This window comes from Protopterus annectens, chromosome 9.part0 (genome assembly GCF_019279795.1).
Source record: "Protopterus annectens isolate FY-2018-M chromosome 9.part0, PAN1.0, whole genome shotgun sequence".
NCBI lineage: Eukaryota > Metazoa > Chordata > Ceratodontiformes > Protopteridae > Protopterus > Protopterus annectens.
The window spans coordinates 325,933,390-325,958,738 of record NC_056743.1 but is presented as its reverse complement, the minus strand read 5'-3'; the positions used below and the strand labels follow the sequence as shown (position 1 = coordinate 325,958,738).

Sequence of the window (25,349 nt, the reverse complement as noted above, 5' to 3'; positions counted from 1 at the left end):
TAACATGTAGTGGAAGTTTGTTCCAGTGGTGGGGGTATGTTAGGATATGACTCTATCATTACAATGTTTCTTATTTATTTGCTGATGAAGATTTAGTTCCTTTAACTTTTATTTGAGGAACCATTTGCTCTGGAAAGGAAAAGAAGTCAGATATCATTGGATCTTTAATGTCTCAAAAGACTAGATACATATACTCATGGAGACGCATATACCCAAGGAGAAGTCTATAAGAAACTGAGAAAGAGGGCTGCATTCTGCATTGGTAACGCTGATTATTCAGAGCATTGATCTTTTTAGTCAGAGACCTCTGAAATCTTTTGAGTCATATATTTAGACAAATACATGCCAAATGAGACATTACGTTCAATAATAGGTCTGATGAAATATGAGTAAATGGAGATTAGAACTTATTTATAGCCAAAGGAGATACCTTTGGAAATCAGATGAGGCAGACAAAAGACTTTCCTTAGTACTGCAATGATATGATGATCAAAAGATAAGGAATTATATGGATAAGAGTGTCTAGATCTCTTTTAACAGAGTGTCTGATTGGATTGTAGTGTCAGCTATATGCTATGGGAAAATGTTTATTTTACTAAAATTAACTATACTGCATTTTTCAAACTTAATTTGAGACCATTGTCTTTGCACTAGTTGTTAACATGGTCTAACCCACACCACAGCAATTGTGAGTCAGAGGAAGATGAAATGACAACTCCAAATTTGCAGCCATCTGCAAACTTAGATAACCACAGGCCATGAGTGTTGTCCTGAAGGCCTGAAAAATTGATGGCAAATAGGAGAGGACCAATCACTGAGCCCTGTGGTACACCACTAGTAACATTCCTGCTTTCAAATGTTGTACCTGCAACTCTAATCACAAGAGTTCTCTCAGACAACCAGTTAGCTATCCAACCCACAACAAAAGGATTTATATCTAAATTTATAAGTTTGTCAATAATGCCTGCATGCAAACAGTGTCAAAGACCTTGGCCGGGAGCAGATATGGTATACTTATTTACTAACCACTACCCACTGCTTTAGTTACTTCCTCAAAGAAATTAATGGATTTGAAGAGGCAGGATTTTCCTTTGACAATGCCAAAATGATGAGGGCCCAGGGTTAACAGATTATTAATATCCAAATTAATGAGGTTTGAGATAATACATTCCACAGCTTAACATATGAAGCTGGTGAAACTTATGGGTCTATACTTTCAGGTTCTGTTGTTGGGCCACCCTTGTGCAACAGCATTACAATGTCTATTTATCAAGCTTCAGGAATGTAACTATTGAAGATGCCTAAATTAAAGAGGTTCAGTAGGGGGTTTATATAAGCCATATTTGGCTCCAATAATCAAGCATCCTGGTATGTTTTCTGACTGGATGAGGTATTCTTAGCTCTTTAGAAAGCTAAAAGTACTTGTTCCATAGTAACGAAAGGGGCTTTGATTGGGGATTCTCTGGAACAGTGACAACTGAGGATGGAATAACATTTGTACTAAATTTGTCAGCAAGTATATTAGCTATTTCCTTTGGGTCAGTGTGGGCAGTATTATTGTGGATTAATTGTGAACCTTGAGTGTTGTAGTTATTTTTGGTTTCAGTGGCTATTTTAAGTTTGTATTCAATAATAATTTGCCAAAAAAAAGCTGCCACTGACTGTGGAACTACACAATGGTAAAATAACAAATATAAACATAAAGAGAAGGCTCACAACAAGATGGGACAAATATGAATGCTTTCTGAATGTTCTGGCCTACAGCTAAAAAGAATGCACTGCAATTAAGGTAATATAAGGGTTCCATAACAAGTGCTGCCCCCATTTCCCGTCAGTGTGTCAGTGCAATGTGTTGATACCTGCAGTCATGTTATGTAAAAGATGGAATGGCAAAATGTCTGTGCCTTGATAGGTCACATCAGGTGAGACAGTCAATATGAGTCCTACAATCTGCTTTAGATTGTCAATTCAACTGCCAGGATGATTCCTTGTTTACAAAAATGCATCAGTTTGGCCCAGCTAAGTGGAGTTAGACTTTAGTTATTATTATATTACTCCAGGCCAAGTTTGCAGAGCATTCTTATGTAACTAGTAATGGGCTTATTTTGCAAGCTGCAGCTGTTGCTCAGACAGCTTTGTGAGGTTTCCTTAAGCACTTCTGCTAATGTAATTTTGTCATCTTTTTATTGTGTATGTCATATTTGTAGATGGCAATGTGTGGTCACTTCAAAATGGTTAACATACCATTTCATCAATGTACGGTGATCTAAGAAATTGTTGTTTGTCTTTCGGCTTTCTCCCGGTTAGGGGTCGCCACAGCGGAACTCTGGTCCGCTAATGATTGGCAGTAGATTTTTACGAACGCCGAGGTGCCAGCTCGATGTTCAACCTTCAACAAAGGCACGTCCATTTATGCATGTCTTTCGAATGCCCACCCAGCCACTGGGAGGACATGCAGACTCCTCACAGAAGGCACTATGGTGATCTAAGAAATAATTGTAATATTTAGTAGAGTGAGGCAGGAGCAGTCCCTGCATGGGGATGAATGCCAGTCTTTGACTGCCCCCACAATAAATGTTAACTTTGCTTGTTTTTGCTGAATCCTGAATCATTTTGCACAATGCAGCTCCTCAGCCATCATGTTTAAAAAGAAAACTTTCAGAAATAGTTTTCAATGACTATCACAGCGATATATTTATGTTCAAATCAATGGTTATTCCACCTCAGAGAAAAAGCAATGTCCTGCCTACAGTCATTCCAGTTGACAACCTTTAATACAGTCAGTTGTAAATAATGTCAGTTATTAAAATGCAAGACGTACAAGTTAAACATCATCTGCAAAATGTTGAAAACTAAACATCAAATTAAAAAAATAACAAACCTACAATGAACAAAATGCTTCATTAATAGAAAAACTGAAGCCTAATAGCACTTTCAAACATACTTTGTTCCCCCATACCATCTTTCTTATGTGTGCTAACCTCAACCATGCCACTGTTCTTAACCCCAAACTTATATAGTACCATATAAAAAGACCTATCCCTGACAGTAGCACTACAAAAGACACTCGCACACACAAATCACATAGTCACATAACCTCATGCACACAACACTAAATATGTCCTTTACCTAACCCTTGCTCTAACCCTAACCTCAAACACTTACACCTGCACTCTTACCCAGTGCTGAAAACCTTGATAAATCCAAAGATTTTGGCAATAGTAAACAATCTTCACTACTTACCAGCACACAAGCAAACCTCACACACCATTCCTAAAGTCAGTGTACCCAGTGTCAACATTTGTGCATTTGATAACATACAGTTTTGATAAAATAAACAAGTCAGCTCACTTAGTCTATAGTTGAGTTGATAAAGTGAACTGTAGCAATATATACGTGTGAGCGTGTGCATGTGTGTGCATGTGTGTGCTTGTGTGTGTGTGTGTGTGTGTGTGTGTGTGTGTGTGTGTGTGTGTGTGTGTGTGTGTGTGTGTGTGTGTGTGTATGTGTATGTTCAAACATCGTAAAATTAATGCATCAAACTCTGAGTAATCAAGGAGAAATAACAATGAAAAATCAACAAAATATATATGTATATATATATATATATATATATATATATATATATATATATATATATCAACTCCAAGATCGCAATGCAGTTGGGAAAGGGGAAATTCCCCAATTCCCACTGTACCAAAATTATATTTAGCTGCATCGCCATTTCACTTAATCGACAAGAAAAAAACAGTGATTCATTTAATCTAAAACTCATTTGATCAACACTACATATGATACTCAATTTATTATCAATTTTAAACACACCAAATATACCTTTGAAAGCTTTTTTTTGCAAGGGGAAACCCCACCCACACCTCCAACCCCCCAACATAAATTTTCTAATTCAATAGCTGCACAACCACGGAGAAATAAAGAATGCTTCTTACATACTGAATCACTGCTGGTACTTTAGACATGGTGGAGCAGCATAACAGAGGGAATTATCATGGTAAAAATACTGAACAACACTCATTTGCATTGTAATGTCTATCCTCCAAAACCAGACCAGCAGTCATTTTCTATACCACTGCACACTCTTCAATGGAATGAGTGCCAATCAAGTATAGTGCCAATCAACTGACTTTTACACTAAATGAACCACTTTTTCTTTGTCTATAAAGTCAAATAACAATCAAATAAATGTAACCCATATTTATATGTATTTTGCTTCCAAAAATAGAGTGCACGGCACCACTAAAAATAATAACATTCAAATGCATCTTCCTGATCTGAACTACACCAAAGACCTAAACTGTAGGAGCTATTTAAAAAAATGCAGATTTCAGCAAAATGAATTTTCCCGTATTTTATCAGTGTGCTTGCTGAAGTTCAGGAACAACACCCTAGTGGAACAGGTACGCTGCAAACAGGTACGACGCAGTGGTAGCTGAGATACATACCAGCAAGCTGAAGAGTACATTAAACAGTTTGTCTGATAAGTATAACTTCAAAGACAAGAAGGTCAGACCCGAGTGTAATAAAAAGCATGCCCTATGATGAATTTTCGCACTGTTCAACCTTCCACTCTTTTAGGACACTTACTATCCCAGAATCCAGATATTTATTTATAGACATTTTGTTAGACTATTATTCAGTCTCCTAAGGAAGGCTGTACCACTACCTGAATCACAGTTTATTCTTGTGAATCAACACCTAGAAGCATTGAGATCAGTTGCATTTAAAACACTACAACCCTTTCTTTAGATAATATAGTTAAATAAGTACACTGTTGCATTACATAATCCTAACTGCCTTGGAATGTTACTTACAACCTTACATGATTTTGTGCACATTTTGTAACTGAATATACTATATACCACTTTAGTAAACACAACTTCATTTTCAGCTGGTGGCCTGAGGTTGTCTTATTCAGAAATGGGAAGTGTTGTTATCTCATTTCTGGACAAAGCTGGCCTAATTTTCAGAGTTTGCCCCAACTAATCCCCACCATCCAACAGTCTGATAAAAGGAATGTGTAAATTATTGCTATTTAATCTGTACGATGCTAAGATCCTAAGCATGTCAATACATGAAGTGATATTCACTGGTTGAAGTCTACCATTTTGCCGCTTTATAAAAAGGTAAGCTAGTACCTGCAAGTGTATGCCCAAGTCAAGTTTTATATGAAATCATTACATTAAAAACAAGTAAATAAATGAGAATGTCATAAAACAATAATCTCTGTTTATCATTCTACATTATCATGTGAAGGGCAGGTCTTGTGGAAACAATATATGCAGATACCCTAGATGAAAAAGAAACAGGCCAACTTGTACTGATATTTGAAAAGATCTGTGTAGCATCTATGTGAAGCAAGCAGAGTCTGCAAAGGTCACAACAGTGTCATAAGGTACTGGTGTAACAAACCACAAAGCTGTGACAAAGACTAGCATTTTTTTTTTAGTTTAAGAATTTGAAAGGCAATCAAGAGAGGTTGAGGTGTGGTGAAATGGGGGGGGGGGGTGCAGGCTAAAGTTCAGAGCTGAATAAGTGTGTCAATAACATATACAATAGGCAATGCTTAAAAATGAAAACCAAATAAATGTAACTGTGTTGACATTCAAGGCATCTTTCCCTGCTTCTGTTGACAAAATGTGGAATAAACTCTCTCACAATCTTTGGTGTATCTCTAAAGGAAACATCTTCAAGTCCTCACTAAAAAAGTCCTGAAAGGTAATCAACCTTACAAATGTAGAATTATATGGAGTATGCAACCTTTCCAAACATTTTATATCTCCAATATTTTATTCTGCCTTCATCCCAAGTCTCATATATACTATTTGTCTCACTACACTGCAGTAATGTCTGACTTCTCTATAGGTTCATAGGAGATTACTAGGCTAATGGAGTAAGAGAACAAAACAAAACAAATAGAATTCATTTTTTATGTCTGTATTTCTTGACCTAAGTGAAATTACCAACAGAACTGAAAAAGTTTAGGTATGGCAAGGGTTAAATTTATGAAGGCACTAGAAAAAAGGAAGTGATGTATAGTATTTAAGGTGTCTTTGAATGAACGCACATGACTGATAATGCCTTTTGAGGTGAAAGCTCTTAGTCATAATGTTTTGCTGTGTCTTGTGTATAAACAATTAATAAACCAGTATTTTTAGCACAAAGCTCGTGTATGCCGGTCAAATACTTTTTGTTTTGTTTTGTTTATTCAAGTTTTTAGTTTTTAAAAGTATTTTTGTTTGGTTCCTGGTTTGAATTCCTCAGACATTGCAGGAGCTAGAGCTGAATGGACCATCGAAACTCTGTTGGGGGAACTTACCCAAGTTATAAAAGAGTTCTCATTTAATTTAAAAGCCAACATCAATGGTGGAAGTGGAACTTTTAATATTTCAGATTCACACATGCAGTTATTAACACTACACACCCAGTAAACATGGAGGATGCTAGTACTTCAAGAAATCTGGCTGGGGACCTTCCTGTAATAACAGGTCTGAATGACATGTTCCAGATGCCTAACATGAACCTTAAACACATTGAAGTGTTGGAGAGAAGTGAAAGGGGAACTGTTTACCAACAGCATTTTCAACTGGAGAAGCTATGCAAACATTTTAAGTCACTATGACTTGTTATATCCAACTGTGTTAATGAATCATAAAAATATTTTTGTTGACTTAAATAAGTTTGTTAGTGACAACTATTCCAAGGAACAGAAGAAACTTGAGAGAGACTTTAATGATTATAAAAATAAGACTGCTTACCCCCACCCCCACCCGCAACCCACAATCGGAACAATGCCTCAGATTTGGCCGATGGTGGTATGGGGGATCAGGGAGACCAAGACCTAGAAACACAGAATGATGAGTTTGAAAGTGAATATGAAGCCAACCAGCAACATTTTTGGAGCATTCTCCCCAATTAAGATGTTCAGAACACCTAATGAATCGGGGCGACTAGGCCCAGAACAGGCAGAGGTACTGGCAGGCATAACAGCAGAGGGGAATGAACAACAGGAGGGGAAAGGAAAAGGGAGGTGGAACAGACAGTTTTAAATGAATTTGTGTACAATTTATTCATGCAACCTGACAACAGTCAAACTGTGTACAGTGAAAACAATGAAATGTATACTTTTACTTGTAGAATAAGGCATGATGTATTTGGTAAAATGAATAACACTGTTTTAGATTTAAATTTACAGGGTGATCAGTCTTGTGAAGTAAACAGTGCTAACAGGTCATTTATGGACTTTTTGGAATTTTCTGATGCCTACTTAAACACAAGTATGTCTAACAATGCATTGAGTGAATCTACATAGATTGTAAATAAACACACTGCAGATATTGTGGTTAAGGACGGGCTTACCATCTACGATCTTAGTGACTTGTTGATCAGGGAAACACATTTCAAACTGTTAAAAAGAGATTTTAATTTCATCCCTGAATACAAGGTTGATGTGGCAAGTGTGTTGATAAACTTAAAGATGTATGTTAGAAAATTGAATTTGCGTTTATTTTTTTCATGCCCAAGCAATTATGTGGAAAATGGACTGGAATCCTTGAAGTGCACCAGTACCTTTATCCCCCCATAACCCACTAATCAGTATCCTAGAAAAATTGTTTGAGACCGAAATCAGGAAAATATATTATACCAAGACTTTTTTTTTTGGACAATTTGACTAGTGATGAAAGGGTAGTCCTAAGAGAATTAATAAAAAACAAGGACTACTGATTTATGAAACCAGATAAGGGGGGTGGAATAGTAATTATGTCGCATTTGGACTATGCAGGAAAGATGTATGACATTCTGAATGATTCGACCATATACGAAAGAGTCTCAAAAAGTGAGGTGAACAGGGCATACACTAAAATTGACATTTTTTTGCAGGATGCACTATTTGAGGGGGCTCATCACTAAATTGGAATTTGACTATCTGACTAATAACACACCTGCTAATTCATCAATTTTTTTGTATCCCCAAGTGCCACAAGGACCCTTCAAATCCCCCCTTCAGACCCATAGTTGCCACCAGGGGTTCAAAGACTGAGACCCTGGTAGCATATGTAGACCATTACTCGAAGGCAACTTTGCAAGTTTGCCCACAGGTTCTTAAAGACTCCTGGCATTGTTTGGAAATGCTTTGGGAGCTTGACATTAGCAGGGACTTTATGTTCCTTACAATTGATGTGATCAATTTATTTTCAGTCATACCCCATCAGGAAGGACTGGAATTATATCATGACAGCTTGATTAATGGGTACTTGTTGCTAAATGACAAAATTCATTTTTTGGTGAACCTAATGGAAATCATCTTGAAAAACAACTTTTTATATTTTGAGGGGGGAACTGTTTCATCAAATTACAGGAGTGGCTATGGGGGCCAAATGTGCCCCTGTTTTTTGAACTTAGTTTTGACAGAGTGGGAAAAACAATTTGTGACCACCTCACCATTTTGTTCTAAGATAATTTTATTTTTGAGATTTTTGGATGATATACTGATTCTGTGGGGAGGTACGATTGATAAGCAAAAGAATTTGTGGACTATTTAAATTTGACTACATCTTATTTAAAATTCACACATCAGCTGCATTCTTCCAGGATCTACTATCTAGATATAGAACTGGGCAAAAGTCAGGGAACCTTGAGATCAACCATCTGTAGGAAAGGTACTTATTCCAACACCTTTCTTCAGTTTGATAGTTGTCACCCAGCCCACCACAAAAGAAGTGTGGTTAAGGGCCAGATGGTTCGGATCTCAAGGTTAATTAGTGATGATATGATGTTCCAACATGAAATGAACATCCTTATTGACATGTTTAAAACTAGGGGATACCCTATCACAATGTTGCATAAGACGAAGAACAAGGAGAATAAAGGTAGGACCTCAAAATCTGCACCCATATTGAGAATGGGACAGAGCTTAGTGAACAACTGTAGGGGAACAACTTTGAAAGATGAGGTATTTGTTGTACCCTACAATCGATTAATGCCCCAACTGATCCCCAAGTTCAATGTTATTTGGGAAGAGTGGTATACAGCAAAGGTAGGAACATTAAGGAATGGTTGGAATTGGATGACAGAAGTACAAAGGGAAATTATAATTCAAGAATGAGTAAATGTGGGGCCTGTAACTGGTGTAAGTATATCAATGATGGGCCATACGTAGAAAATGCAGATTTTCATAGGACTCTGCAATGCCCTGGAAGGTGTAATTGTAACACTGAGATGGTGGTCTATGTGGCCACGTGCATTTTCTGTCAGGCATTCTATGTGAGAAAAACCACTAGATGGTTGAGAGACAGGATTGTTGAGCACACCAGAGACATTAAAAACAAGAAAACATCCAGTTCACTTTTCCTACACTCATCTGTATGTTCACATTACAAAAGATTTTTGTTTTTTGTAATTGACAGGTCCTACAGAGAAGATAGAGGGGGTGACCCCAAGTTAGACATAGAAATCAAGGAAACTAAATGGCAACTTAGACCGAATGCCGAGGTGAAACTTGGAATTAATGAATATATTTATATAGTCAGTGTGTTAAAACAAATGAGGAAACTGTGTTAGGTTATGGACATGCACGTGAGTTCTATGGAATTATTGTTTTTAGAAATACTGTTTACTGTGATTTTGTTAGTTCTGCAAGGCTGAGCCACAACAGTACATATATTACATGTATTTGATGTATAATTTGTTATTATTTATTAGTTTTTTTAAGTTTTATGTGGTATTTCTTTATTATTTTTTACTTTATTAATTTTTTATGTCTGCATTCCTTGACCTAAGTGAAATTACCAACAGAATTGAAAATGTTTAGGTATGGCAAAGGTTAAATTTATGAAGGCATTGGAAAAAAGGAAGTGATGTACAGTATTTATTGTGTGTTTGAATGAAAGCACATGACTCTGATGATGCCTTTTGTGGTGAAAGTGCTTAGTCATAGTGTTTTGCTGTGTCTTGCTTATTAACAATTAACGAATCAGCATTTTTAGCACGAAGCATATGTATGCCAGTCAAATTCTTTTTGTTTTGTTTTGTTTTGTTTATTCGAGTTTTTAGTTTTTCAACTATTTTTGCAATGGATTAAGAGCCATTACAAACCTAACCATTATTACCTGGATTTTACCTCATTTTTGATCCCTAAGGGCTAGAGGATGGCTTAGTGTTGTGTCTGTCCTTTTAAGTATTTTACAGAATGCCTCCCCAGGATTGAATTTACAATTTCCCCATCCATTGATTCAAACTGTATTTGAAGAGGGTCAGAGAAGGGCTCTGCTTTACATGAATCGGAAGCCTGTTCCAGAGAACGGGTAATCTCTGAGACACTTATCTGTTTCTCCAGAATGTTTTCTTTGTGTCACAGACCAGGTTTAGATCTCTAGATTGGGTGACCCTCATGCAGTTTGTCTTGTGAGTGCCTTGTAGGCTAGGCATAGATCCCCCCTTAATAGCTGGTTGGAAACAGAGTAAAGGGATAGGGCTTTTATTCTATCCAATTTAGACATGTTGTTTGCACTTTGTGTGTGTGTGTGTGTGTGTGTGTGTGTGTGTGTGTGTGTGTGTGTGTGTGTGTGTGTGTGTGTGTGTGTGTGTGTGTGTGTGTGTATACATATATACTCCAAAAATCTGTGTGGCATTTTACATATTGTTTAAGTATTTTACTTATTGGTTGACGTTGTGGCAGTTATTCCCTTGTGGTGCTTACCTTTTGTTTGTGAGATATATATATAATTTGTGAGGACTGATAATTCACCTTTCAATGGCATTGTATTATCTTTCTAGAACTTCTAATTATGGCATGTATAACGGCTGGAAATTTTGTAATGTGCCTTCAGAAATGCAGATTTTAAAATTTTCCAAGAAAAATATCAGTACAGCTGAAATGTAGACTCTGAGCTTTTTAAAACATGAGCTCTTCATGTAATTTGTCATTTTAGACTAACACATGGAGATTTACAATGTATAATATTGCCATTTTCATACTGAGTGTTCTTTATTTTTATATACATATAAAAGCTAAATGTTGTAAGGGACTTAAAGGTAATCAATGGAAACTAACTTAAAAATATCAGACATAATTCCAGGATTTCATCTCAAGAACATGGAATTTCTTTTTTTTTAAGAACTGTGTATCACTGCTCTTCTGTATCTTTACTGGAGTGTTTCTGTCAATAATTATACTTAATATGAGCAGTCAGCTTTATATCTGTTTACTTAATCTTTTGTCCTGTCTGAATCACCTAGTGATTGTAATTTACTTTTTTCCTTATGAATTATACTGCATCATCATTGCATATTTTGTCCGGAGTAATCCTCTCCAGGACTTCACTGAATATTATACCTCTAGATTGGACATTCTCAATAAAAATGCAAGTTGCATAAATAAAATAAAAAATAACTGAGGTATAGGATGAAATTCTCACTTTACAGACTAATCTATATCACCCTCCTTATCTAAGGTCACAAGCTTTGGATAGTGACCAGAAGATGAGATTGTAAATAGTAAATAGAACTAGCAGAACTAAGGTTCCTTCACAGGACAGCTGGGTTTACCCTCTCCAAGGCAGAGTGAGATACTTCTGGAAGAGCTCAGAGTATAGATACTGCTTCTGTGGATTGATAGCAGTTAGTTTGACGTCCTCTGAGCACCTCCATGGGCTGTGCACATAGTGCAGCCCTTTGAGATGAAGCCTCAAGGCAAAGACACACTAGAGAGACTATATCTCTCACAGTGCCTGTAAATGTCTACGGATCACACAATATAAGCTGTAAACTTTTGCTCGACTGGCAAGGCTGTCTTACCCTGTTCAGCTTGTTACTGCTGAAACTAGAACGGATGGATGGATAAAAGCATTGTGCCATTCATTTGCTCCATTTAGAAGTGCAGGAGGTGGGATCAGGTATTCCCCAAACACAAGCATTATAACATTATAGTCAAGAGTATGGAGGTGCACCTTAGGTTTTTGTATTACTCTAACAATACAGCCAGAATAAGAAGTATATTTTGAACATGAGCACCATTTTACAGTTAAAACTGAGTGATAGAATATGCTCTAGGTATGAGCACATTATTAACAATGTAATCAATACAGGATGTGGGAGGGTGATCTACCATTAGCACAAGCACCACTTTAAAATTACAACTGCAGGAAGAATGTGAGGACAGGTGTCTACCCGTGACTCTTAACATTACATTTGTGGGAAGGAGCAAGGGTCTACATTTACATTCAATTCAACTGCCACTGGGTACTGACAAGAAGGGGAGGTTGAGTAATATACTGAAAAAGGGACATAACATCAAGGAAGGATTGCCTCCTGTATTTTAACCTGTCACTTGGCAATAAAAAAGGAGAGGAAGGATGAAAATTTAATTCTAAATACTGATAACTGGTGTTGTAACAAGTGGGAGGGGCAAAGGGAATAAGCATTCATGTATTATGTTTGTGCTGCTACACTAATGTCCTCAGGCATCCTCACTGGTAGTGGATGTACGATAACATAGCACAGGCTTGCACTATGACACTAGGACAGACTGTTCATTCATGGCACTGCACATAGCCTGATTCTTGGAAAATCCATGGAACATGGCACTCACTGCTCCTAGCAGAAAACACGTTCTTTATGAATTTCAGCCACAGTCATTACTGCATTTCTGAAATGAACTGTTACTGTCAGTAAAGATATCTGTTAATGCTTAATTGTTGTACTTCTGTTACAGATAGCATCTTTATATACCTGCAATGCCATATTGGTGAAATCTTGCCCAGTCTGCTTTACCAAGTCTCCAATTCGAAAAATTGGGCAAAGAGGGTCTGTCTTCTCATTATAATTGCATGTCTTCAGGTATGTGTTATTTATAGACTCCACCAAATTTCTCCTGTAAAAGAGGAGCAAAGGTTAATTACCACCGAAACCAGTTAAATATAATAAAAACATCTTAAAATTACACTTTTCTTGTTCTAGACAAAAAAATATAATAAACAACACTTCCTTCATTCAACAGGGCACTCTGTTTTTCAGTCTTGATGTCTTTTTTGGTTTACTATCATTTGTGCAGTTGTGCTGCCAAAAATCTGAATGTCGCTGGCAAATTGAAAATTGTATTGGATAGTTGAACATACTAATGTGAATGCAGTAGTGCATTCGTATAAGTGTATTCTGCTATATTTATGAGATCGCGGTAAAGTGGGGATTGGAAATTCATCCATATCTCCACTGTAGTACGATCTCGGAGTTGGAATATATTAATAGCAGGGGGTGTGGGGGGCACATGATATGTTGTATAGGAGTTTGATTTACATCAGCTCCTATACGGCTATCACGTCACATTTTCAGCGACAATGTCGACTCAAATGTGTCAGTCATTTGGGGCAACATTGTGTATGCTTGAAATGTTTGGTTTAACTTTTCGTTATTTTGACTGCAAATGTTTTGCCATTCAAAATAACAATAGTAAACCATGTTTTTCTTTAGTGCTGTGCTAAATAATAATAATAATAGCCCTTAACATCACATGTCGTTGGATTTAGAGTAATAGAATTTTGATGAGGAATGACTCCTGAAATAGTGTTCACTCTGAAATCTCCCTAATAAAAGTTCAAAATCCAAAGCAGTGTCAGTGACAAAACAGGTAGCACAATCGCCCTTGATACAGAAGGCTGTGTGTTCTATTCTCACACTAAATAAACAAATTTCTGACACTGCAAGTGTAACATATGGGGGATGCCATACTTCTAAATGTGCAGTTTTTAGGACGAGTTGTTAAATTGAGGCCACGTCTATTTGAGTTGTTGGTAGCACAAGTACATGTAAAAGATCTCACAACACCTTTTCAAAAGTGTAGGGGTCCTTTATTTATATACAAAAATAACTATTATTTAAAAAATATTTACATATATACAAATGTTTACACATGTACAAATACATAAATATATAAATCCATTTACACCTATTCATAATTTCCTTTACAATCTTACTAAATTTTCATCTCTATTAGATACCCATTCTTTTTTCCATAACCACCATCTGATTTTACTTAATATTCTTGTTAAAATCCATTTACCATTAAACATAATTTCATTTATTCTTTCATTCCATATAACAAATTATTTATTTCTGTTCTTATAATATCCATATTTAATCATATCCTTGTTTATTTTATCCACTTCTTTTATATCTCCAATTTGTACATGCTTCTCCCCATAACTTTTTTATACTTTTATATTTCAAAAACACATGTTCCATAGTTTAGTCTTCTTGACAATGTAAAGATATTCTTTCACTTTTATTTTTATATGACATATTTTCTTTTACTAACAATTTGTCTACTACTAGCCTCCATAAAAAAATCCTTGGCATTCTACTTTCTGATTACACCATTTGCTTCTTATTTTTATAGCGTTTATTTACTTTAGCTGTTAGATTTTCCCATGATTTTACATAGTAAAGCATTGTCATTACAGTCTTATATGGTATAAGATTGTAAAGATAATGCATTACTATGTAAAATCATGGGATAATCTAACAGCTAAAGTAAATAAAAGCTATATACCATACTTTTCTTTTTCTACATCATCAGTTTTTATTTTCCACAAAAATATTTTTTCTTGGCAACATTTTATTTCTTCATTTATACACTATTTTTTTCTCTTTTACTCTTTTTTATCATACCCCAAAATTTCTCATACCTATATTTATACAGTTTTAGTACTATCTCACTTCTTTTTTCATTTATCCACTTTAATACTTTGTACAAATTTAATGAAGCACCATATACCATTGTGTTAATTAACCCTACACCTCTTTCTTCTTTATTTACATACAAAACTCCTCTTTTTACTGGGTTTAATATAGAACATCATATATATGAAAACATATCTGCAGTAACTGCTTTTCAAATACCACTGGCATCAAAAACACACTTGCTAGGTATGTTGTTTTCCCATTAGTACAGAATATATCAAAAAAGCATTTTTTCTGAATGTTAATTTACATGTTCTCCAGAAAGACATGTTGGTTTTATTTCTTCTATTGTTTTTTCCCCATTGAATTTTATTTTATACACAGAAGTTTCATTCATTTAAATTATATGGCCCTAGCTTTACTACGTCACCTAAACCTTTACGTTTCTCTTTATTTAAATCCACCCCTATCACCTCTAGACACTCATCTGTGCAAATTATTATTCCTTTATACAAATTTGTTTTGCATTATTATGATGTTATCTGTATATGTTAACAGAACTGGAATTATTAACCCTTCAGGTTATATACCCCACCTTCTTTATTTTGCTATTTATTTTGCATACTATCACATTCAAACTAATGCAAAGAGTATACAACTCATTAGACATCCCTGTCATACACCACTCTATATATGTACCTCTTGGTTTACAAGTATTTTTACTTTATTATTATTATGCACTGACATAAATAATTTCCTAACTTTCTCACTTATATTATATTGTTTAATTATTACCCATAAGATTTCATGCCCAGTTGTGTCACATCCTTCACCAAGGTCTCTTATCATGATTTTTACTTCTTCTTCTTTATTCATAATATCATCCAAAACTTTCCTAATTATTACTGATAATTCTTGACAACCCTTCCCCTTTATACTGTGTATACTATCTTCCATGACATTTTCTATTTTAGTTTCAAATCTCTTTTGTATTATTTCCATAAAGATCTTATAATCATTATTTTTCAGTACTATCTCCATTTTTAATTGTCTTCTATCTTCCTTCTTCCATATGACTGTAACTATTTTACTATATAATTCTTTATACATAAAACCTTCATTTAACTATTAATTCAAAATCTTTAAAAATATTTTTTGCCAATCCTTTAAAATTTTATACATTTCATAGCCTATTCCAGCTGATCCTGCAGCTGAATTTATCCCCATGATTCAATAAAGCCTACACAGTCATGTTTCATCATGTGCATGTCACCGTGAGATGAACACATGGCCTCGGAAAGTTTTAGATTCAGTAAGCACCATGTAGAGGTATGCACCCTCACACAAACCAGGTATATATTGCAGTATGCTAATGACAGTATAAGCAGCTGAATTGCATGCTAATCAATCAATCCAACACAGTGGAGCTATTCAATAAGCTATAAAGCATCCATGTAGACACTGTGCTGGTTTGTCCTGCATATTCCAAAGCTTTCGGAATACAGCCACAAAAAGAGTCTACACAGACAGAACCATGTCAACTGCTGCATTTATAATGTAAGTCTTAAACTTGGATTGGATTGTGAAATAATAGGAATGAGTGGCATATCCTTGTATCATACTAACAGAGCAACATATCCTTGTTTGTGCCATAATAGTAACTCACCTTTGCCCCCCCCCCACAAAAGAACAGTCTATCCTTGTTAGTGCCATAACAGTCACTCACCTGTACTCACCTTCAAAGAACAGGAAAATTACACAATTTGCTAGCAAACCCTCTTTGAAATGCTAAAAGTTCTATCAAAGGAACTTTCCCTGATTGTACATATTTATCAAACAACATTCCATTTTCATGTATTGGCAATCATGTATACCTCTGAAATGGCTTGGCAAACATGCCCATGCCATCAGTACCCTTCTAACTAAATGCATATAGATAAAAGTGTAAAAGTCTATGCTTCAGATATTTCTTAAATACATTCCAGCATATGCAGTATGTAGCTGATCAGATGGAAGCATACCTTCTGAAGTGCAGTACTTCTCTGTACAGATATATCCTGAAGAAATAGCATTATGTGCAGTCTTTCCAACATAAACTAGTGTCCCCACCATCTGTTTGCCTAGCTACACTGTTGCCTTTCTGTGTTGTAAATTCAGGGCTGCTAGCATGGTAAAAGATGCAAATGAGGTGTGAACCCATTACTGCTGAATCCAAAAGAGTTGGATCCATGTAGGAAATGTAAACATAGTACAGACACTCCCTCAGTGTTTGTTTTTAATGGATTGCAAGTGTGACTGATTAGTGGTTGAGAGAAGGAAAACACAGCAGCACTGCAGGCTGCTTTACTTCCACTGGGTGTGTCAGGTTAGATATACAAAGTGTTAGATGTAAGGTTGGAAATATAAGTAAGCAGCACACAAGTTGCTGGTTGTGTTTCTTAACATCCAACCTGCCCTTCATTTATTGGCAACTGCATATGATATTATTTCCACTTAATATCCTCACACATCTTAAGGCCAATGGCTTACACACTGCATGTCTCAGAGTACTGCTCAGATAAATGAGGAATGGGCAACAAGCATACAAATGTAAGACAGAGCTGTATATTTGCAAGCATTAATCATGACCGATTGTCTGATCACTGGGTGCACTACATACAAAATGAATACATGTACAAATAATACTTATATGGTTTGATATCGCTGTAGATGTTGTTGCAGTTGGTTGTGTACATATTGAGTTAAGGTCTTTGCTGCAAAGCTGTTTGCGTGCCAAAGAGGAGTAAGGCACCCATCCTGTGTTCTGAAGGTGCATTGAAGTAAGAGATCAAATTCAGACCTAAACTGAAATATCTCACATGCAATAATATTTTCTATTGTGTATGCCATAGATTGCTTTTCCTCATTTCAACTGCCTCTCCCTTTCTTTCTTTTTTCTTTTTTTTTATTGGCCAGCGTTTGCATGATGCGCCCCTTAGCACAAACAGGGGAAACAGAGAAAAATGAATGTGCAGTTTAGGTGTGCTTATCTGGTTTTCACAAAGCACAGTAGTGTGGAAAATGGACAACTTGCCTACCCAGGAAGCAGGACACAGACAGCAGAAAATAGAAACCAGATGCATTCAATTAATTCTGCTGGGCATCTTGCAACCCTAGTAAGTGACTCTGAGATGTGGTTAAGACCTTAAGAATGGTTAGTAAAATAGGGAATGTCATATAACTAGTCCTGTGGCAGCAGCTAAGTGTAGGGCTATAGTACAGGTCCTGGGTTCTAGAAGCGGGTGTGCAAGCTTTGTTTTACTGTTGTGACACTGCATTTTATAGCAATGAACTGCAATATAGACAAGTGTTTTCTCAACATTCTTGTGGCAACCATGTGCAATATACATGGTCCTGGGTTCAAATACAGCATATCCCATACACTTTTACTATTGTTCCACTTTCCATCATAGTCACCTTCACTTATAACACTTGACATGGTGTAGCTGATATTAATTATATGTATGAGGGGTTAAGGCAGTAGTATTGTGTCAGTTATGTACTCATTTATCTATCTATTGTCACATTTATTCACAAATATATGACTACGGGTACACTGTGTATTATATTCCAGTAAGTATATTTCTGCTATATGGACTGCCATGGCCCTCACATTTGTCTAACACACATACACAACTGTCTGTACATCCAATAACCTTGAAATTGTTTTGCTTGCTACTGTTACATTCCACTTACCATCCCTCAAACACTTTGCTTGGGAGTGCACACTGCCGAGCACCATGTTTGCATGATGTTAAGTGGAGCACAACATTTTCAAGCAGTGTGCACATTTCCACTAAGCCCAGAAACTGGAACTGGTGGGAAACCATCACTTTCAATTGCTCTTGATCCATGATGGACATGGCAGACATTTCCGGAGAAGGTGTCAGATTTAGGGCATAGAGATGGGGTGTCCTGGAGTCTAAGATTTTTCTTGCACTCCTAGTTAAACACCACAGTGCCAGGCATCTGCAGTAGAACTATTCTAGCTGCCAGTATAAGTTGGAAGCTTGGGATAGTTTGGCCTAGGCAGTAACCAGTGCTACCAGTATCACATTTAGTGGTGCCCAGCGTAGGCATCAATATAATGATCTATGGTGGAGGATGAGGGATACCCTTAATGCTTGGATCAAGGAATTTAGGACTGCAGACATCCTGTGATTGTGTCAGTAACAACTGCAGAGAGTACTTGTAAGACTTAAAAGCTGAATATAGGCAAGACTGGTATTCATAATGATATTCTGTTCTGTTTTTCCACAGCTACCATGGATGGGAAGGTCATTGTTAGAACCCAGGGGCTAAATTGGTGTGGATGAGGGAAGCACATAGTATGTATGCAGTAGAAGAGTAGTGTTATTGTAGCATTAAAAGTTAAAGATAGCTTTTTGGTATTTTATGGAGTTGTATCAAATTGATCATATATATCTCAAATGTAAAAGAAAGTGAGCATGCATTAGTCTGTAGCACAAACCAAGAGTACCATATTAGACTTTAGTTGGAGGTTGTGGGTACAAAGACCACACTTCCCAACTATAAAATACTGTTAATTATTCAATTATGTGTAACTTAAATGTTTAAAGTAAAAGCTCTATACCAGTGGCACATGCCCTGCTGTAAAATGCAATCTGTATAACTGGAACACCCACATGTGCAATATATGCACATGTCAACAAGTACTTGCTGCAATTTGTAGTACAGTGTGCATCTACTGGTAGTCTTAAAATAAAAGTTCTCTGATAGGAGCCGATAGACCTAAAAGTAAAAGTTCAGATACTATAGTAAAATAATTGTATTAATGCATTGTATGTCACATATAAAGGCACTAATCTTATGTCTTTTTTTCCTCACTCCAACAATTATCTCTCTTTTTTATTTTATTTTTTATTTTTTGTTCTATTTTATTACGTGCCATCAAAATGTGTCCATGTGCCTAAAAAGCCTTATCTGCAAGGCTAGAACAGCAATCAGCATGGACCATATTGACACAGAAATAGGTGACCTTGTATACACTTAACCCTACACATTTTGATTTGTCAAGGGTAGCTCATGCTTATTGACCCTTGGGAACTTCTGGGATACTGACCCAAAATACCTGTATGAAGGATAACAGGACATAACACCTATGTTGAGTTATCCAAGCCTTTGACACTATCTCCCATTCATTTTATAGTGAAGCTCTCCCATCTGGGAATGAGGCCATACAGTACTAGGTAGATAGTCAAATGGCTCAAAGACAGAATGCACACTGTCAAAGTTGGGGACTGCACCTCCACCACTAGCCCACTCACCAGTGGAATATCACAGGGATCTGTGCTGGTCCCTCAACTGTTTGGAAAATACTTTCCTGAAGCACAGGCACCAGTAGATAGCCTATGGTTTACCAAGTTTGCAGATGCACTCATACAGCATCCCCCAGTGATAGCAACATATTACAGAAGAGGCTTACACAGACTAATGATTGGTGCCAAACTCACAGACTGAACCATAAAGCATACAATGACTCATTGTCCCCTTTGTAAATGATGTACCCCTGCTAATTATGATATACATAGCACCCCTCTAAGCTCAAACACAGTGCTGTGAGACTTGGGAACACATGTTCATATCAATCTACACCTTCATCACTATGTGCCCATAGTGGTGATACATTCAATCTGCACTGTGCACATCATACATATGGACATCACATCCAAGACCAGGGTAGGCATACCTTTGCTGTACTCTACCCTTATTACACCAATAATGGAGTACAATGCTCACATCTGTCTGTACCTCACCATACACCTACAATTGGAGAAAGTACAGGGTTGTGTCTGGGAGAATCCCAGGCCTCCAAACATTACATACATGGAAAGACTGAAATACCTGTCACTGTAGTCGGTATCATGCAGGCTGCTGAGAGGTGACCTATGCCTGTCCTGCAGAAAATAATTTGTCCCAGGGTTTTCAACCTAGCCTGTGATACAGACAGAACATGCTGGGGAGACAGATTTATCATACAATGATTCACACTCCCCTGTAGTAGGCTCCCACTGTGTTTGTGAAGCAGTGCTCCTCAATGACCCTGTTCAAGCACAACCTTGAGTACTAGTTCTGTGATTGTAAAGATACCTCTGGGCTGGCACCTATGTCTGTCATGGACAGGGCCAGTTGGTGCTGCTCACAAACTCTCTCTGCTAAAAATGACCATCCAACTGTGCTCAATAAGGGCACTTGTGTTTTTATATAGCTAGGATCCTAAACACTCTAGTGCTATTAGGCTAGTGACCTTATATGAACCTATGAAGTTATGTACTTATGCAGACCTCCCAACCTGTTGCCCCCCACATGGCCTGCTGATGTCATCTACTATAAGTTCACCTGCACCCTTGTATAAATCAGACTTGTGCTGTGATGCTTGTGTAAAGTATTTAGTTCTATAGTCTGTGTACTTAAGTAGGGGTTCTGTTCTTACTGCATTCAACTTGGTGTGTGTGGGTGTGGGTGTGGGTGTGCCATGGAGGCCTCCTACCCCTTGTCTCCCACATGACATGCCAATGTCATCTACTAAAAGTTCACGTGCACTCCTTTACAAATCAGACTTTTCCATTGCACTTGTGTAAATTACTGGGATCTGTAGTCTGTGTACTTATATAGGAAGGGATTCTATTCTCACTGCAGTCAAGTGTGTGTGTGAGCTCATGCTTGACATTACAGAGAGCATTTTACATCAGCAGGTGGGACACTGGTATCTTCTCCTCAACAGACACTGCTGATGTCATCACCTATAAAGTGTTGTCTAGCACACTCCAAGTTGACTGGAGCTGTGGTGCTTGTGTAAATGTACTGGGTTCTGTAGTCTGTGTAATTAAGATAGGTAGGGGTTCTATTCTCATTGCGGTAAACTGTGTTTGTGTGTGTGTGTGTGTGTGTGTGTGTGTGTCTGTGTGTGTGTGTGTGTGTGTGTGTGTGTGTGTGTGTGTGTGTGTGTGTGTGTGTGTGTGTGTGTGAGAGAGAGAGAGCTGTTGCTTGACATTACAGAGAGCATTTTACACCAGCATGTGGTTAAATGGGTTAAAATGTTTTCATAGTAGTATGATCTTTCCATAATTGTATTACTAATCTTGTTCCTTCTTCATTCCATGCTTTTTCATTTATCCTTTTTATTTCTTTGCCTATTTTTATATATTAATTTTTTCCTTTATCTCTTGCCATATTGCAAGATGATCAGAAAATTCTTTCAACTGCCTTCCCCTCTCCTGTAACTAAATCTTCTGATACTATAAAATAATCGGTTTCATTTCTATACATAGCCCTTTTTTAAGTCCATTAATTTTGTCCTAGAGTTTTAACTTACCACATCTTATAACTTCTAACATTTTCTTATATCATTTCCTTTCATTTTATGCTTGCCTCTTAAATCACAATTAGTCTCCTGTTATTATAACATTCATATTTATCACTACATAGTCTAAAATCTGATGAAATAAGCTTTCCCTTTCTTTCCAATTAGTATAAGCATATAATGCTATAATTCTATATACCTGTTCTTTACATCTTAAATCTACAATGGTTAGCCCTCCCATTTTGCTAACATCAAATCTAATATATTTACTGTATATCTACAGCATACAGTTATTCTGGTACACCTCTACTTTCCCAAATTCCAGATTATCTTTCCTCCCCATATTTTCTCTGTCTGCAGTCTTTCTTAATTTGTTATAAAATCTTGTGTTTTCTAAAATAATTACACAAACAGCACATGTATCATACTACTCCAAAAGCCCTATTCTTCTTATTATACTCTTAATAATACTTCACATTTACAGAAAGCACGCTAAAATGTTCACTTTCCATTTTCCTTAGATTCATGGTTTCATAAGTTTATATTTAATTGCTAGGCTACCTTTCTTAATAGGACATTCTAAGCCTAGCCAATTCCCCTCCAAAAGGTGAGAATCAAACACTGTACTTTGTGTCTGTGAGTTAAACACTTTAACCATTAAACCAATACCAAATCATTAGCTGTATATATATATATATATATATATATATATATATATATTTTTTTTTTTCATCCATTTCCTTTCTTTTTTCTTTAGTGTTTATCCCTTTAAATTTCCTTTTTTGTATTTTACCCTTTTACCAATATAATGCTTTTTTTCTTTTATTACCTCCCAATTATATCTTATTTGTCACTTATTTCAGAATCTTCTTCTATGTCCTCTTTATTATTTTTTCTCATCTGATTTTTCTTTTATTTCTACTACTTCTAAAATGTATTCTCTTTATTTTCTTATCTTTCTTTTTTCTTACTCTTATTTTCATGTTTGCAATCCACCCATAAATGTTCATATATGCTACATTTATAAGATTTCAAATTACCTTTTTGCATCATGTCCCATTTCCCCACAAATATAACATTTTCTTTTGTCACAGTTAATTATCAAATGTCCTTCTTTTCTACTGGTTCTCCCCAGTAGTTTACAACACTCTTATTCCCCTCCACATTTATTATGCTTTGTATATGTATATTTTTTTCTGTTTCTATTTTTAACACAATATTACAATCCCAGCCACTGGTCCATAAACCCCTTTTGTCATAAATGTTTGCAATGTCCAACTTTTGCAATGTCCAGTACTTCTTTACATAAAGTTTTCAAATGTCCTTTCAAGGTCTCTCTTTATACCTCTGTTCAAAATTGTACATAAATTGGCTTTTCTGTTTATCTGTTAAATGCTTTCATCACATAAAGACTCCATGGGTTGCAGTCTTTTTTTTTTTTATATTCTCCAAGAAAATTTGCCATTGAAAAAAAAAACAGTCCCAAATATAACTTCACAAAATGTCACTTTGTTAATAAGAATAAATCCTCTTACCTCATGTGCTTTTACGGGTCTATATTATCTAATTGAAGAGGCATTACAGCGAATGCCTCTTCATCGACCCCTTAAACATAGAACCACCAATTACCTGAAAGGCCAAATCAGCGATTTTTTTCCTAGGGAAAAAAAATCACTGATCCGCCTAGAAGCGAGACATCACTAAGAACACCTCAAAGTGGGGGGGCTTTGCCCTCACACCCCCTAACTAAATATACCAACACCTAGATCACACTACAGTGGGGAAAGGGGCAAATTTGCACTGATGGCCAAGCAGATTTTTTCCCTAGGAAAAAAAAATAAAAAATCGCTGAATTGGCCATTCACGTAACTGCCGCTTCGCTGTTTAAGGGTCGATGAGGAGGCATTCGCTGTAATGCCTCTTCGATTAGATAATATAGACCCACTTTTACACCCAAAGGGGCTAATAAACTGTCCCACATTTCATACCTGTCCATTTCTTTGTCTTCTTTACTTTGAATCCTTACACTGTACTTCTATTTGTCATTTTCTTCTGCCCTCTTTTCTGCTGCTCTACTTTTGGCTTCATTTACTTTCTCTAATTATGTTTTCTTCTCCATCTCACTAATATTCTTCAGGATTATCTCTGCATCCTCCCTTTGTATTTTCTCCATAATGTTCTCCCAGGAAATATGTCCTTCATTTTCTTTCTCACTCCACACCACCATTTTTTTAAGGAAACTATCCCACAACACTCCCAGCTGGAGGGTTGTAATTATATATCCATCATTTGCTGACTCATCTCCATCAAACAGATTTCTTTGAAACAATTCCTCAGAATCCTGCACACATTCTCCTGTCTCTGTATTTGCTTTCTCCTCCATTTTAGTCACCACTCCATTATCTCTTCTTGCTCCATCTGTCTCCCTGTTTCTCCAGGTTGCCCCTGTGCCTGGAACAGAAACAAGAAGTGTTCCTCCAAAATGGGTCCCAATCACAACAATGACAAGAATTGGAAGTTTCCCAATACCCTGACCAAATTTCATCTAGTACTACAAATACCTCCTTGGGTCTCCCCTGAAAAGAGGCTACTAGCTGGGGGGGGGGTCTAACCCAGTCAACAAAGGATGGATGGATAGACAGACATATACATAGATAGGTAGATAGATAGATAAATAAAAAACATATTCTGAATCCAAACCCTTTGAAAAGTAAACTTGGATATAAGGAAAAATAACAAAAGTCACTGTTACAGCTTTAAAATATTTTCAGGACAGTTTTGCTTAACCTTCTCCCTTCAGTGTGGATGGGGGTACAGCAGTTTCCCCAATTTTTGAGAGTTTTGTGTAGTTCTCTTGTGCATAAACTCTGCCTGCTAGATCCTTTACTTAATTAGCCTGTTAGTGTTAACAGTATGGAGAATGCTACTGCGCACACCTCATTTAAAAAAAATCCAACAATCTGAGAAAAACTAAGGGAATGTTAGAAAATGTACAGAGAAAATTAGCAGCCATTTAAATGCCATTAATTTGCTTTTGAACAACTGAGTAACAAATGTTTCTGAATTCAAAGTTCAGAAAGAAGTTGAAAATAATTTTCTCCCTATTTATTAATTCCTTGCTATCAGACTTACACCATATAAATGGGATTCTCTCTGATAACAACCTCTTATTATGCATTCTTTAAATGACTTACATTGTCTGCAAACAATCCTTCCAGATGTTTCCTTAACACATGCAAGTAGTTCTGAAAAATAAACTCACAGTAAACTCTTCCAAAACTAAGGTATTTGACAT

The 25,349-nt window shown here is 36.5% G+C and overlaps 1 protein-coding gene across 3 annotated transcripts in view; it reads right to left on the bottom strand.

Moving 5' to 3' along the window:
- Positions 1-25,349, bottom strand: part of P2RX1 (purinergic receptor P2X 1) — an 834,383-nt gene that overhangs the window by 396,238 nt on the left and 412,796 nt on the right. For all 3 annotated transcript variants that reach the window (XM_044082908.1, XM_044082906.1, XM_044082907.1), the window contains one exon: positions 12,745-12,886. In XM_044082908.1, coding sequence (XP_043938843.1) covers positions 12,745-12,886 — 142 coding nt within the window. The remainder of the gene's footprint in view (positions 1-12,744; positions 12,887-25,349) is intronic.